The 14,364-nt window shown below is 44.5% G+C and overlaps 1 protein-coding gene across 5 annotated transcripts in view; it reads right to left on the bottom strand.

Annotated features, from left to right (window-relative positions):
- The window catches only part of DCLK1 (doublecortin like kinase 1), a 200,292-nt gene extending 187,470 nt beyond the window's left edge, over positions 1–12,822 (bottom strand). For 2 of the 5 annotated variants that reach the window (XM_081909355.1, XM_081909352.1), the window contains exons 1-2: positions 12,450–12,820; positions 4,172–4,561 (exon numbers count right to left, since the gene is read on the bottom strand). In XM_081909355.1, the coding sequence (XP_081765481.1) occupies positions 4,172–4,547 (376 nt within the window). In that variant the 5' untranslated portion in view covers positions 4,548–4,561; positions 12,450–12,820. Of the gene's footprint in view, positions 1–4,171; positions 4,562–12,449 lie in introns of all 5 variants that reach the window. The other 3 variants (XM_081909353.1, XM_081909357.1, XM_081909354.1) reach the window with 3 other exon arrangements.
- Between the last annotated feature and the right edge of the window lie 1,542 nt (positions 12,823–14,364).

Here is a 14,364-nt window from a genome sequence, read left to right as displayed (position 1 = left end):
TGTCCTTAAGGTTTCACTGTATGAAACCTTAACACTCCAGTGTTGCCCAGAATCAGTGCTGGAGGGTACTTGCAATCTCTCGCCACGGCAGGATTCCCTAGCTTGAAATCATTCCTAAAAGTTGGTCCAGTGTCAAAACAATAATACAGTAAAAGCTCAGAGAGAGGGGGGGGGGAGAGAGAGAGAGAGAGAGAACCATTCTCCACTGCCTAATATTTCTGAAGGGTTTCATCCCAGAGACAACTTTACCACAGTCAAAGAAGCACTGGTCAGATCCAGCATTCGGGTTATATGGGCCGGATACCTAACATCCCATTCAGACAGGTAAATCATTCCTCTCACCTCCAGGCAGAACTTGGGGTGAAGAAAAGAGATTGTGTGTATTGCTTTAGGTAACAGAGGAAGCATCTTAAAAAGCAGAGACATCACCTTGCCGACAAAGGTCCGTATACTTAAAGCTATGGTTTTCCCAGTAGTGATGTATGGAAGTGAGAGCTGGAGCATAAAGAAGGCTGATCGCCGAAGAATTAATGCTTTTGAATTATGGTGCTGGAGGAGACTCTTGAGAGTCCCATGGACTGCAAGAAGATCAAACCTGTCCATTCTGAAGGAAATCAGCCCTGAGTGCTCACTGGAAGGACAGATCATGAAGCTGAGGCTCCAATACTTTGGCCACCTCATGAGAAGAGAAGACTCCCTGGAAAAGACCCTGATGTTGCAAAAGATTGAGGGCACAAGGAGAAGGGGACAACAGAGGACGAGATGGTTGGATAGTGTTCTCGAAGCTACTAGCATGAGTTTGACCAAACTGCAGGAGGCAGTGGAAGACAGGAGTGCCTGGTGTGCTCTGGTCCACGGGGTCATGAAGAGTCGGACATGACTAAACAACTAAACAACAACATTTCTGAAGGGTTTCGGCCCAAAGACAACTTCACTACAGTCAAAGAAGCACTGGTCAGATCCAGCATTCGGGTTATATGGGCTGGATACCTAACATCCCATTCAGACAGGTAAATCATTCCTCTCACCTCCAGGCAGAGCTTGGGGCAAAGAAAAGAGAGATTGAGTGTATTGCTTTAGGTAACAGGGGAAGAGAGCCACTAAGGAAAAGTTAGAATCAGAGTTGTAGAGTTGGAAGAGACCCCAAAGGTCATCTAAGTCCAGACCCCTGCAATGCAGGAATCACAGTTGACATTGCTGAAGGAGGCTTGGCCATTTCAAAAAGCCAGGCTCTTCTCCCTGTTCTTTGAAAACTGTCGGCTTCAGCCTTTCGGGTTCCTTTCGGGTAGGCCAGAAGATTGATTTCCAGTAAAGCGGAACTCACTCCTTCAAATTCCAGTAGACAACTGGAAAATGGGGCTAAAGCTAACTCTTTAGGACAGTTTCTCTTTGCAAATGCAGAATGAAACACAGAGTTGACAGCTGGCCACGGCTCAGTGTAAGAGCTCTGTATGCACAAGGTCCCAGGCGTCTCCTGTTAAGGTAGTCTTAGGATGTAACTAGGAAAAGAAGCCCTTGCTGTAAACCTTGCAAAGTAGACAATACTGGACAAAGATAGGAAGAACAGTCTGAAACAGTATAAGGCAACTTTATTATTTGCTAATTCTCAACATTAGTTACAGATGAATAAATGTGTTTTCAGAGCTGGCTTGTTTATGGCACACTTATTTTTCAAGGTGATGGCTGACCAAGCACTGTTGTGGATCAGTTTCACATTATATTCTAATTTGATTACCATACCCTGTTGCACTCAGTTCTCTCCTCTGAACACCAAGATTTTTAATAGATTTTGGCAGCCAGTCAGTACTAACAGAAAAAAATTCCATAGCAGGCGATGTTAATTTCAAAAATTAATTTAATTTTTTAAAAAGCAACTATGAGGTCTAGTCCCATTAAATCTAATTGCATGATTAAATGTTAGAAGGTTGAAACTCCACTGAACTTTTGATATTTTAAAAATAATAATTAAAAGGACAATCTGCAATATCCAAACAATTTTCTACGACCAATTGCATGTTTAATTATTTTGCAGCAGTTTTTCTTCACTTTCCTCATTATTTATAATCCCCCCTTGGGTCTAACAGGGTTCTTCAAGACAGCTTACAATAAAAAATTGTATGCCATATTATTAAAAAAACTAGAATGTTCAGTAATTTCGGTGAGTTACTGAAGTTATGGACAGTCTGTTACACCATTCAGCTGACTGTGCTTGTTTCAGTTAATCCATGCATGAAATACCTGAATGTTTCAGCATCATGAGAGTGAAGGACTTACGTTTGGCTTTCAGTGCTACACAAGTCAGACTTGAGGTGTTTGATCATTGGCTAAGTATAGAAAACACCTTAAGAATAACCAAAATAAATTGAAGCCTGCGAAAGAGAAACACGAGGACCAGAAACGTAGATAAGAATGATGTTGATATAGGATTTTCCCTGAAGCCCATTTGATTGTGTCCAGAGATGCAGGCATAATAATCAGCCAGAGCAACTGTTACATCTTCTTTGAATTTTAGAGAGAATCATAAGATCGATGCAAGTTTTCAGACATTGGTTTTGCTTTGTGACTTTAAGTATAAGTATTGGTTTTATCACACTGTAAGAAGCCAGTAGCTTAAATTGAATAAGGTTCTATCAAAGGGAAAGGGTCAAGACAGCAGGATCTTTGAGTCGAATCTATTTACAAAAACCACTGTCAACTGCTTGTTCCAGAAAACTTGGATAATCTGATTTGCTGCTTGACAGTTGCTAGTGCATTTCTTACCCTACAAATAAACCACTGTACACACATTGCCCTTTTGGGGGGAAAGCCTGTATTTGCACAATTTGCATTCTGCCACTTTCTATAGCGACTTGGAAAGTTGACTCGCACTTGAAGATTGACGCCAAGGAGTTGTCCAGCAACATCTTGGCAGTAGTTCTCCATGGGGGAAATGCCAATTATGCCTGGCCTATAACTGCTAAATCTAAATCTCAACTTTTTACTAATTTGAGATATTCTAAAACACACAAGCTTTAGAATAAAGCCTATGCATACCCCCTGCATTTCAGCAGACTAATGTGAAAGACAGGACAATGTATTAGGCTGCCGGAAGATCTTAACCAATAAGAGAATATTTTAGGACACGTCCAGGATAAAGCAGTTTGTAGGGAAACAGCATACCAGACATCTAGATCTGGTATTTGGATATTTAAATTCAGTATGTACACCAGCTCTTTCTTCTGTCTTTTCATTTAAATTTCTCCTCTGATCAGATTTAAGAGACAGTTTTGTTCCCACTTGTTCCCTCTATTGCTGATTTTCAGGCATGAGTGTGGATCCAAAGTGGTACACACAGAGAGAGTGACTTAGAAAAACCTGAAGATTTGCAAAAAAAAAAGAAAAAAAAAAGGTGGGGGGGATCGTTATGAAAACAAAACTCCTAACTGGAGGAAACCTACAAATTAACTCAAGGAGGATTGAGCAAATACAGAGGCCACAGACTGTTATAATGGGTATGTGAAAGTGGAAAAATCATAGTGCACTGTAGCTGACTGGAACAGAGATAAGGCATATACTATACTGTAACAGGGTTTACTCATTGGTCCCACTAATTGGACTGTCTTGCCAGAGTGGTGCATGCTCTAGTTATCTCCCGCTTGGACTACTGCAATGTGCTCTATGTGGGGCTACCTTTGAAGGTGACCGGGAAATTCCAACAAATCCAAAATGCGGCAGCTAGAGTGGTGACTGGGAGCAGCTGCCAAGACCACATAACACCAGTCCTGAAAGACCTACATTGGCTCTCAGTATGTTTCAGAGCACAATTCAAAGTGTTGGTGCTGACCTTTAAGACCTTAAATGGCCTCGGCCCAGTATATTTGAAGGAGCCTCTCCACCCCCATCGTTCTGCACAGACACTTAGGTCCAGCGCCAAGGGCATTCTGGTGGTTCCCTCACTGCGAGAAGTGAGGTTACAGGGAACCAGGTAGAGGGCCTTTTCGGTGGTGGTGTCAAGGAAATAAACAACTATCTGACTTTTAAAAGACAAGGCAACCCTGTTTAAGGAAGTTTTTAGTGTTTGAGGTTTTATTCTGTTTTTAGTGTCCTGTTGGGAGCCGCCCAGAGTGGGCAGGATATAAATAATAAATTATATGATGATGATGATGATGATGATGATGATGATTATACTGACCTTCCACCAGCTGGTCTAAGGTGGTAATCTTCCTGACTCCATCAATGGTATAGATTGTTCTCACACCCTGGGGCAGATTGACATTATCAGAGAGAGTCCGAGTCAGATCAGCCAGCAGGGCCTCGAAAGATCTAAACCGGTCAGGAGAGATGGCGTATACAATCCCTTTGAAATAGCGGTCCCCGTTGCGATAGAAACGGACTTTCTTGGCTTTCTTCTCGGAGCTGAGGGTCTGTAGGGTGCGGGTGCGGTAGAAGCTGCAGTGGGCACTGTGGGTCGGGCTAGGCAGGCCGTTCACCCGCGACCCTCGGCTGTAGCGCTGTGCTTTGTCGCGCTCGTCAAAGTGTTCCAGCTCCATATCTCTCCCAAAGGACATCTTGGAAAGTTAATCTGGAAGGGGCGAGAGAGCAGAAGTGGCAGAGACTGATCAATATGCACTGTAATTATGCAGCAACCATATTAAAACACCGAGGATTTAGGGCTTTGCTACAACCAACCTGAATTTGGCCAACTCTTCCCGCAATGCGAGAATATTTATACACTGCTTAACGGGAATTAAAGAAAAACTCTGAAAGTGGCTTGTAGAAAATGTTATAAAATATTCATTAAAAGCAGCCATAAAAAACAGACTTTTTTAAAAAGCAGACATAATAAAATTATCAGAATATAGATAAAAGCCAATTGATTTTTTTAAAAAAAATAAGATAAAATAAATGCATATAATTAAAATTCATGTCTGAGTAGGCTTGCCTAATCAAAAAATGTTTTTAGCAGGCATCAGAAACAATAAGTGCAAAATATCAATGGGCAGGGAGTTCCAGAGACTGCCACATTATTATTACCACTAATATTATTATTATAACTGAAATTATATACTGCCTTCCACTTCAAGACATAATACCAAGCCAATAGCAAAATAATAAGAATAAAACCAATTGGAAAAATACAGCTACCCATAATTAAGATACACAGTAAAATGATAGTCTTCTCGCAAGTAAGGAACGGACATTATGTGTGGCCCTTGTCAGAGGATTTAGCTTACTATAGAAAGGCATGGGCCACCAGGCACCAGCTAAGCAGGGGAATGGAACAGGCTATTTTACATTAGATAGCACATAAAAACAGGGTGGAGGGTCATTCTTTATTCATTATTGGCTTAACAACCAATCTTGCATTTTTATTAAAATAAATAAAATGTTTGCTCTGTCTCCCAAGCACATACACACACACAAAAAGGTGCCTGTCTGCTCCTCAGTGAGCCTTGAGTTACTTTCTGTTGTATTACCAGCAGTAGCTGAGATTCTTGCTAAATGAGACTATCAAGCCTACTAGAAAGGACTTAAGCACGACTCTGCTCAGCACAATCAAGATACAGATTTTACTCAGGTGCTGCTGCGACTCTAGACTTATTCTCCAATTTAATGGACTTGTGGATTTGCCACAATTTCCCCAGACTTTAATGGAGAACCTAATCACCAAGAAAGTGAGTCTTTCAAGATCTAGTGCATTCAATTCTGGACTGGGGCACAATCCAGCAGTGCGGTTTTCCACTAAAACATATGCAGGACCAACAAAAGCATGTTCAAGAGTAGATAGCTGGCAGTGCAGTCCTATGCATGTCTACTCAGAAGGAAACTCTGTCGAGACATACTCCCAGGGGTAAAGCAAGGGGACCCTTTGGCCCTCCAGATATTCATTTGCCCTGGACATTGGCCATTCCTGCTAAGGCTGATAAGAGCTGCAGTTCAGTAACCTCTAGAGAGGTTTCCCACTCCTGCTCTAGATTTTGTTGGTCAGTATGACCACTGATCAGGTATGATGGGAGTTGTAGTCCAGCAACATCTGAAAGGCCATAGGTCCCCCACCCCAGTATACAGAATTACAGCCTTATCTGGTAATCTATAGTAAAGGGTAAAGGGGACCCCTGACCATTAGGTCCAGTCGTGACCGACTCTGGGGTTGCGCGCTCATCTCGCTCTGTAGGCCGAGGGAGCCGGATTTGTCCGCAGACAGCTTCCGGGTCATGTGGCCAGCATGATGACTAAGCCGCTTCTGGCAAACCAGAGCAGCACACGGAAACGCCGTTTACCTTCCCACCGGAGTGGTACCTATTTATCTACTTGCACTTTGACGTGCTTTCAAACTGCTAGGTTGGCAGGAGCAGGGACAGAGCAATGGGAGCTCACTCCGTCGCGGAGATTCGAACTGCCGACCTTCTGATCGGCAAGTCCTAGGCTCTGTGGTTTAACCCACAGTGCTATAGGCAGAGGTTAATTATTATTTTTGAAATTGTCTTAGGGCAGAGTTTGCCAACTTGGTGCCCTCCAGATGTTTTGGACTACAACTCCCATCGTCCCTAGCCTGCGCATAAATTTGGCAAAGGCTGTCTTAGATCAAGGGTTGCTTCTGTTTGTTGCCATCTAGGTTCACTGACTGTTCAAAATGTTTTCATGGAAAACAGCCTGTGGGTCAGAGACAACTCTGCCTAGACCAGTTCACAGTTGCCATGCATTTGCAGATCCCCAGCCTGTTAGCTATCTCCATTCTTATCTCACTAAATGAAAATTTATTCCCATCTCAACCTGCATGTATCCTGAGGTCATCTTTGAAGGTACTCCTACAGATGTTCCTTTTATCTGGAGCAAGGTGGGTAGTGACTGTCTTCTCAATTGTGATGCCCCACTTATAAACTCCCTTCATTGCTCTGCCCAATTTTGCCTCTAGCTCCATCAGGCCAGGGACCCATCTAGTCAAGCATCCTGTTCTCAGTGGCCAACCAGATGCCTACCAGAAACCTCATCAGGAGGGCCTCGGTGCAACAGCTCTCTCTCTCTCCACCTGTGATTCTCAGCATCTGGTATTGAGAAGCATCCTGCCTCCAACCATGGTAGGAGAACATAGCCATCATGGTTGGAAGCCAGTGACAGCCTTACCCTTCGTGAATCTGCATAATCATCTTTCACAGCTCTGCCCACCACTGGTATATGGTTCCCAGAAGGCTGCCAAGTAAGGAATGTTGCCTTTGGGAAGAAAATAGTTCCCCATCCCTGATTTAAACCAAAGACAGTCATAGAAGAATGGTAGCCTGTATAAGGCTCACAGTATATAAAGCCCCCGCCCCATTTCCTTGAAAATGCAGGCAAACATATGAAGGGAGTGGAGACTACCCCAAAAAAGCATTGTTATCCTATACCAAGTTAGGTTATTGGGCTACCTCATTCATCATTATCTAGATCAGAGGTTTTCCCCCTGGGACCACTTGAAAATGGCCTTGGCAGACCACTTAACCATTTTTCTGCCTGTTGTACTGACTGTAATGTGCTGTGCAAGAAGCAGTATGATTTTTAATTATACTTTTATTGCTTCTTTTATTTCTCATATTGTATTTTATTACCATTTGAGTTCTGTGGACTTCAACTTCTAATGCAACAAAATACAATATAAGAAATAAAAGAAGCAATAAAAATGCATTCAAAATCCATATGAATAGTTAATGCAGACATGCCAGAGACCACCTGAATGAATCTTGCAGACCACTGGCAGTCCATGGGCCACAGTCCAAGAACACTTGTAATAGATGCTGTCTAGATCAGGGCAATCTAACTGGCAGCAGCTCCCTAGGATTTCAGACAGGGATCTTTCCCGCTCCTACATGGAGATACCAGGGATTAAACCTGGGAACTTTTTCATGGAAGGTTGGTGCTCCAGCACTGAGCTGCAGCTCTTCTCCATAGGGAGGTACAGGCCCCAGGGTAAAGCCCTGGCAAAGCAAATGTATGTCCTACAGGGTTTCACTTGCCTATTCCTCCCAGGGTACAGAAATAATACTAGAGCAATGTTTCAGTCTTCAGAAGGGAGAGCCATAGGGACAAATTCCCACTCAGCCATGAGCCTCATTGGAGGGTTTATCCAAAGCAGTGCTACATGAACAAACACCGTCCAACTTTTTCAGACCCAAAACCTGAACGTGCATCTTCCAGGATGCACTCCTGGGTGAGTGATGTGACCAGTGCCTCACTCTCAGTCCAGAAAAGGCACTTTTTCAGGACAAGAGAACAGTATGAGAATATGTGAGATCATGGTGCCCAAAATGGCCACCATGACCTCACATGAAAAAACAGGATGTCCTATTTTTTCCCGGGGCACTTGGCAGTTATGTGAACGTTCCAAGGATTTCTACTTGCACAGGAGAACATTCTCCACCTCTCTTTCCCAGGAGTGCCCCCTAAATCTGTCCTGGGCTCTTCCACAATCCCCTGACGCAAATTAGGAAGGGTGTGGGGTACATGCAGGAAGAAAGTTCCATTGTGTAAGCAGAAAGACTTGTGCTAACAGGACACATTGGTGAACCCCACTCTTGACAAGCTTGGGCCAGTCACTACTTCTCAACCTAATCTACTCCACAAGGGTTTATGAGGACAAAATGGGGAAGCAGGAGAACCATGCACTTTGAGCAGGACATATAAATGTAATATTTAAATAAGCCTAACATACTAGGAAGTAAGGTCCAACTATATATGCAACAGTATCAGATGATAAACTTTTCCTGGACTGTACCAATTCAGACAGCAAGTGGGAATGTTGTGTCACCTTTATGGAAAAATAATAGCACCATCTACCAATATACCATACAATGGTAAAGCCTGGGATTGGGGGAATTCTCGGCTTTGATTTCCCCCCGTTTCTCATTGTTCTACTCATTAATTCTGTTCTCCATATTTCCACATCAGTCTTTGAAAATCCCATAAGAATCCACCAGTATTTCAGGGCTAATTTCTCCTAACATACATATTTTGTATGCATTTTTGCCTAATATACACATTTTTGCTAATCAATTTATCCTAATCTAACACATTTTGTATGTTATTTCCACTCAAATATGCATGTTCATGCATACTTTACCCTAACATACACATTTTTGTATACATTACTTGTTTGGAGAACTGTAGTACAAAATTCAGGGAAGTGCAAATTTCAAAGTATGGCTGTGTTTCATTTTCATATATTGTTTTTAAAAGTGCAAATGTAGGCAGGTTTGCTTTAAGTGCAAACTGAACTGAATTTCTTGCCCATCTCTAGCAAAGCCTAAGTTAAATCCTTCTCCCTGGTGCACTGCATTTTTGACATATAAGGAGGCCTCATTGACATTAGGGGGTGGGGATGCATTCAGAAAGGTTCCTCATTTGCAGCCTGAAGTTGTATAATCCAGAAAAATCTTAGCATTTGATTCTACTGCATGAGTACATTGGGCCTATGTATCATGGGACTTACTTCTGAGTAGACAAGCGCAGGATTAAGCTGGAGGATACAAAAAGAAGAACCAGAAGTCCCTATCTATAATAACAGGACTATAAATGAGCTAATCTTTTATGTTTAAACCTTCAAAAATACTAGCCATCACTGGTATTTTTCCCCTTGAAATGAGAAGGAATTATAAGCATTTGGATTAGCATAAACTGCTGCCCAGTTGACAGCTTCAGAATCATAAAATGAATTGACTGATGTCAAAACATACAGGACAATTAAAAATGATGTCAGAAAATCTGTCCAAAATGAAACAAACATGTTCCTAATACAGTACATATATTAAAACATTGCAACCATTTTATTATACAACCGTCTTTCCCCCAGGATCTATTTAAGGCATTTTGAGAATGCCATCTTCCCATCTATGTAAAGCCTTGCTTGTTAAATAAATAAATCCAGGAATCAAACATTTTGTTTACAGCTGTAGCCTACACTTGTAGCTCTTTTAAAAAGTTGCAAAAATAAAGCACAGCAAAATGTATTTATAGCACAAATATACAAACCTAATTTAAAAGTGTCTTATCCATCACATTGATTTCCCATAAAGAAAGGAAAATAGCACAACCGGGCAGGCTATATCACTAATCATTAGGTGACAGCTATTTATTGGGGGTGGGAGTGGTAGGGAGAGGAGAAAAGCAATCAGTAGTTTGGGAACCTTAATGTGTTTCTTTGAAAGACCCTCAGATTTCAACAGGACCTGGTTCCACATCATTGTGCTCAAGGCTACAGGCTTTCGATGTACCAAAGACATACCAGTAGTGCCCTGGGCCCACGTTTAAAACTAGATTGGCATGCACCCCAGCTCAACTTTTAGCATACAGGTAAATAAAGAACACAGGTGTAGGGCTGCTAGATCAAATCAGAGCCCTGTCCAAGCCACGTTGATTCATTATTCACAAGAGTGGGGGCTCTACATGCTGAAGGAGGGGGTCCCACTGGTCCTACTCCACCCCAACATCCATGGATGTTTCCATTAGGAATGGAAGCCTATGCATGCAAGGATCTATGAAAGCAGGCTTGCCAACTATAGACAACCACACTGAATGTGCATCTCAGAGTGATCCTTAAACGTGTGCTGGTGGGCTTCAAATTTGAACATATGCCTCCTGAACAGGTGGTGCTCTTATTCCAGACTTCTTATAGCTCACGGTTCACATCTGCTTAGCATGAACATCCCATGTTATGGAGATTATCCACCTTAGAATTTGCAAGTTATGGAACATATTTGTTTACCAAAAAAATAGAGCTACAAGTTTGAAATCCTGTCTAATCACAGATGATGATAACATCTACTCATAGCCATGATGTGGCATTTGAAAGCATGATAGAGGACCAGTTTAGGCCCAAGATCAGACGCCAGCATTTTCAAAGCAAACTCCAAATTTTAAACTCCAAAGTGCAGATTTATACAAAACAGCCTGGTACCATCCTAGTATTATACATGAAAGGCCACAGAAGAATAGCCTTGCATCTGAACGTGTGAGCCTGACTGCATAGGGGAAACACAGTGGTGGGAACTAGCAGAATCCTGCAGAAGATTAAACGCAAATTTTAAAAAAATTACAGAAAAAAATTGAAGAATGTTTAGGAGATGCTCTGACCCAGCATGAATAATTTTACTTCAATAGGAAGCTTTAAAGAGGAAATGTGATGCCTTTCAATCACAGCATGGCCATGTCACACCAACTACTGCCACCCCCGCCCCAAATTCTGTGTGTCATCATGAGGAATAGGCCACAGCTCTCAAGCCACTTAATCCAGAGAAGGTCCATAGACACACACACACAGAGCTCAGAATAAACGGTTTAAGGGCGACAGCCTAACAATTAAAATTTGTAGGCAATAAATCACTTTGCAGACCCTAATTGCAGGCTGTTGTATAATGGAACACGCCCAGCTAAGACCTTCATGCCCCTACCATGCACACCACATTCATCGAGTGCAGGAAGGCGGCACTGCAAATGCGGGTGGAGAGTTCCACAAAGCAATCAAACACAGCCCCAAATACATGCCACAAATCAATATACAAATCATTCAGAGAAGACTGAACAATAGGCTCCGTTTGGCCAGTCATTAGGAAAAGCCATCATCCTCAGTTACATAATGGGCTTTTTTATATATATATATAAAAAAGGCATCCTTTAAAATGTGGCTCAAGTGATTAATATAGAATAATAAGCCACGTGGAACACCTCAATGCACAGATGATAATGGGCTTCAAAAGAGAATCACCCTGCCCATATATTTGTCTATTTCCTTTCTTCATTTTCTCTCTCTCTCCAAAAGAAAAGAGGTGACACCATCTGCCCCCATGTTAGCAGATGGGGCACGTTGTCCCTGTCTCCGCCTGCACGTTTCCCCCCCCCCCAAAAAAAACTGTAGCTATCAATGCATGAAATAAAGGTGTCTCCCCAGCATGCTCAAAGCAAGTGGACAGACATATCAGGATTCTTTTTTTTAAAATGTAGAATGCAGAATTTCCCCTAGTGCCTGTGGCCAAATGAGGCAAGAGAAAGCCCAAAGGAGCCGGTTAAGGGGGGGGGGGCGTTTTGCCTCTGCTTCCACACAATGACAGGCGCCTTCTCCCCTAGACAGAGAGGGAACCTCCTCCTCCTACCCATCTCAGCTGTAGCCAAGCAGCCCAAAATGGTGCAAAAAAAATCGCAGAGCTCCCCAATTTGGCAAAGCAGGAAAGGGGTTGCTTAGGGGGAAGAGAGAGAGAGACAGAGCCCCGGAGCAGCCCCCTACCTAACCCAAGCCGCATCCTTCCAAGATGCTCATCCCAAGACAATGGGGAGAGGTGTGTGCTGGGGAGGAGGGGAGGCACACACGCTTTTGACAGCCAGGACCTTTCTTTTTTTTGCATTACAGGGACAGAGTCGGCGGGGGGGGGGAGGCAAGCGAAAATGCCTCCCCCTCCCCGAGAAAGGCGGGCGGGCGAGGAGCTGCTCCTTTGCGCAGCGCTTACCTGTGCCTTGCAAATCGCGCAGCGTCCCTTCTCGCCTTCCCCACAAGCGCAGGCAGTTGCGCGGGCTGGCAGGCTGGCTTGGCGCAAAGGGGGTGGGTACCACCGGCGTCTCTCAGCAGACAAAGCCCAGCTCGGCGGCCACGAGCAGCAGCAGCAGCGCCGTCCTGCTCTCGCACGGAGCTTGGCGGCTGCCTGAGGGAAGGGCTCGGCTGGCTTTGTGGCTGCTCCCCTCCCGGGCACCCTTCCTGCTGCCTCGCGGGCTGGCTGGCTGGCTGGCTAACGCGGCGGCTGAGTCGCTCCTGCAACCGCTTCGCCTTTCTTCTCTCTTCAGCAGCTTACGGGGCTCATTTGCATTCTTAGCCCGGCCCTCCTGGAAATGCGGCTCTTCGGGCTGGGCGAAGCGCGAGCGCGGCCTCTGCCCAGAGGGCGGCGCTGTTCCCGCCGACACCGCCCTGCCCCGCCCTCCGCCGCCGGGGATGGTTGCGGTCCGGGAGGCTGCAGAAGGCGCCGGAAGGGAGGAAGATATAGCCCGCCTCTGTCCCACAGGCTCAAAGAGGAAGTTAGACTCCGTCTGGAACGTGGGAAGCATAGGAGTCACCTCCTAGGGGCCGAGGCCCCTTCGCCCCCCCCAGCAAAATATTTGATGGGGCTGGTCCCCCCAAAGTTGATGGGCTATTCAAATAGTGTGGGTGCGCCCCATTATGTGACCAGTTGTGTGGGGTGGGGCTTACCTGCCCCCCCAGTGTCTTATTCTTTGGGACGAGACACTAAATAGTGTCTCTGGGCAGGGGTGCCCACTTGAATAAAATGTTTTTTTGTGGGGGGGACTTGCCTCACAAAATCACAATACGCGGCACACACACCATTTGAATGGCAATGCCCATCAATTTGGAGAGAGGGTGACCCTCTCCAGTATTTTATGGGGAGTGGGGCGAAGGGCTCTAGGAGTTGCCACCTATGCCTCTTGAGCATGCGAAGAGAGGCAACGGCTTTTTTAAAAGTCCCTCCCTCTCTCTTCTATGGAGAAGTTTTGTTTTCCTCTCTATCCCTATCTCTTTTCAAAGGTGATCCTGCAATAATAGGAATGGTGTGTGGGAACAAATGCAGCGCACCTTTTCCTGACCAACCCACAGAATCTGCCAGGGTGGTGTAGGAGCATCCTATAGGGAAGAACAGGATACTGTCTACAGGTTTAGTCCTTTTGCTCTGGATTAAATACTGTCACCTTCCCATGCTAATTAGCCTCTCGTAAACGGCGTTTCGGTGCATTGCTCTGGTTCTCCAGAAGTGGCTTAGTCATGCTGGCCACATGACCTGGAAGCTGTACGCCGGCTCCCTTGGCCAATAAAGTGAGATGAGCACCGCAACCCCAGAGTCGGTCACGACTGGACCTAATGGTCAGGGGTCCCTTTACCTTTTTTATCTCCTAACAGCACAGTTGGCCAAAAACATATTCTCGCCTGAGGCAATGTACAAGATGGCATCCTCCCTCTCTGCTCCACATACAGAAACTGGTTAAACAGAGTCCTGCTTCACAGGTGTCAAGAGGGTGCCTTCCACAGCAGGTTACACAGGACAGACTATGGGCAACAGGCTGTGTGGCTGGTAGAGGGTGGTAGGGGTTATTTGCTAGCTGAACAGCTGCCTTACTGGTTAAATCAGTGGTGGTGTGGATGACCACCCCATGACAAATTCCACCTACTCTACAGAGGAGTCTCTTTATATCATTGTTAGATGGTCAACCGACTCACAAACTATAGAGCGCCATCAATGGGATTGGCTAGTGGATGAATGAGTGAATGATGGAAATGATTCAGCTCCTCTGGATTGTACGAAACAAGTGGGGCCTGCAACAAATAGTTGTGGTGCAAGCTCCTTTCTAAAAGTGCTATCTAGCCAGCCGTTGCTCCCAGCA

Source organism: Podarcis melisellensis, assembly GCF_964234715.1.
Source record: "Podarcis melisellensis genome assembly, chromosome: 4".
Taxonomy (NCBI): domain Eukaryota; kingdom Metazoa; phylum Chordata; class Lepidosauria; order Squamata; family Lacertidae; genus Podarcis; species Podarcis melisellensis.
This window is presented reverse-complemented; position numbering and strand designations above follow the sequence as displayed.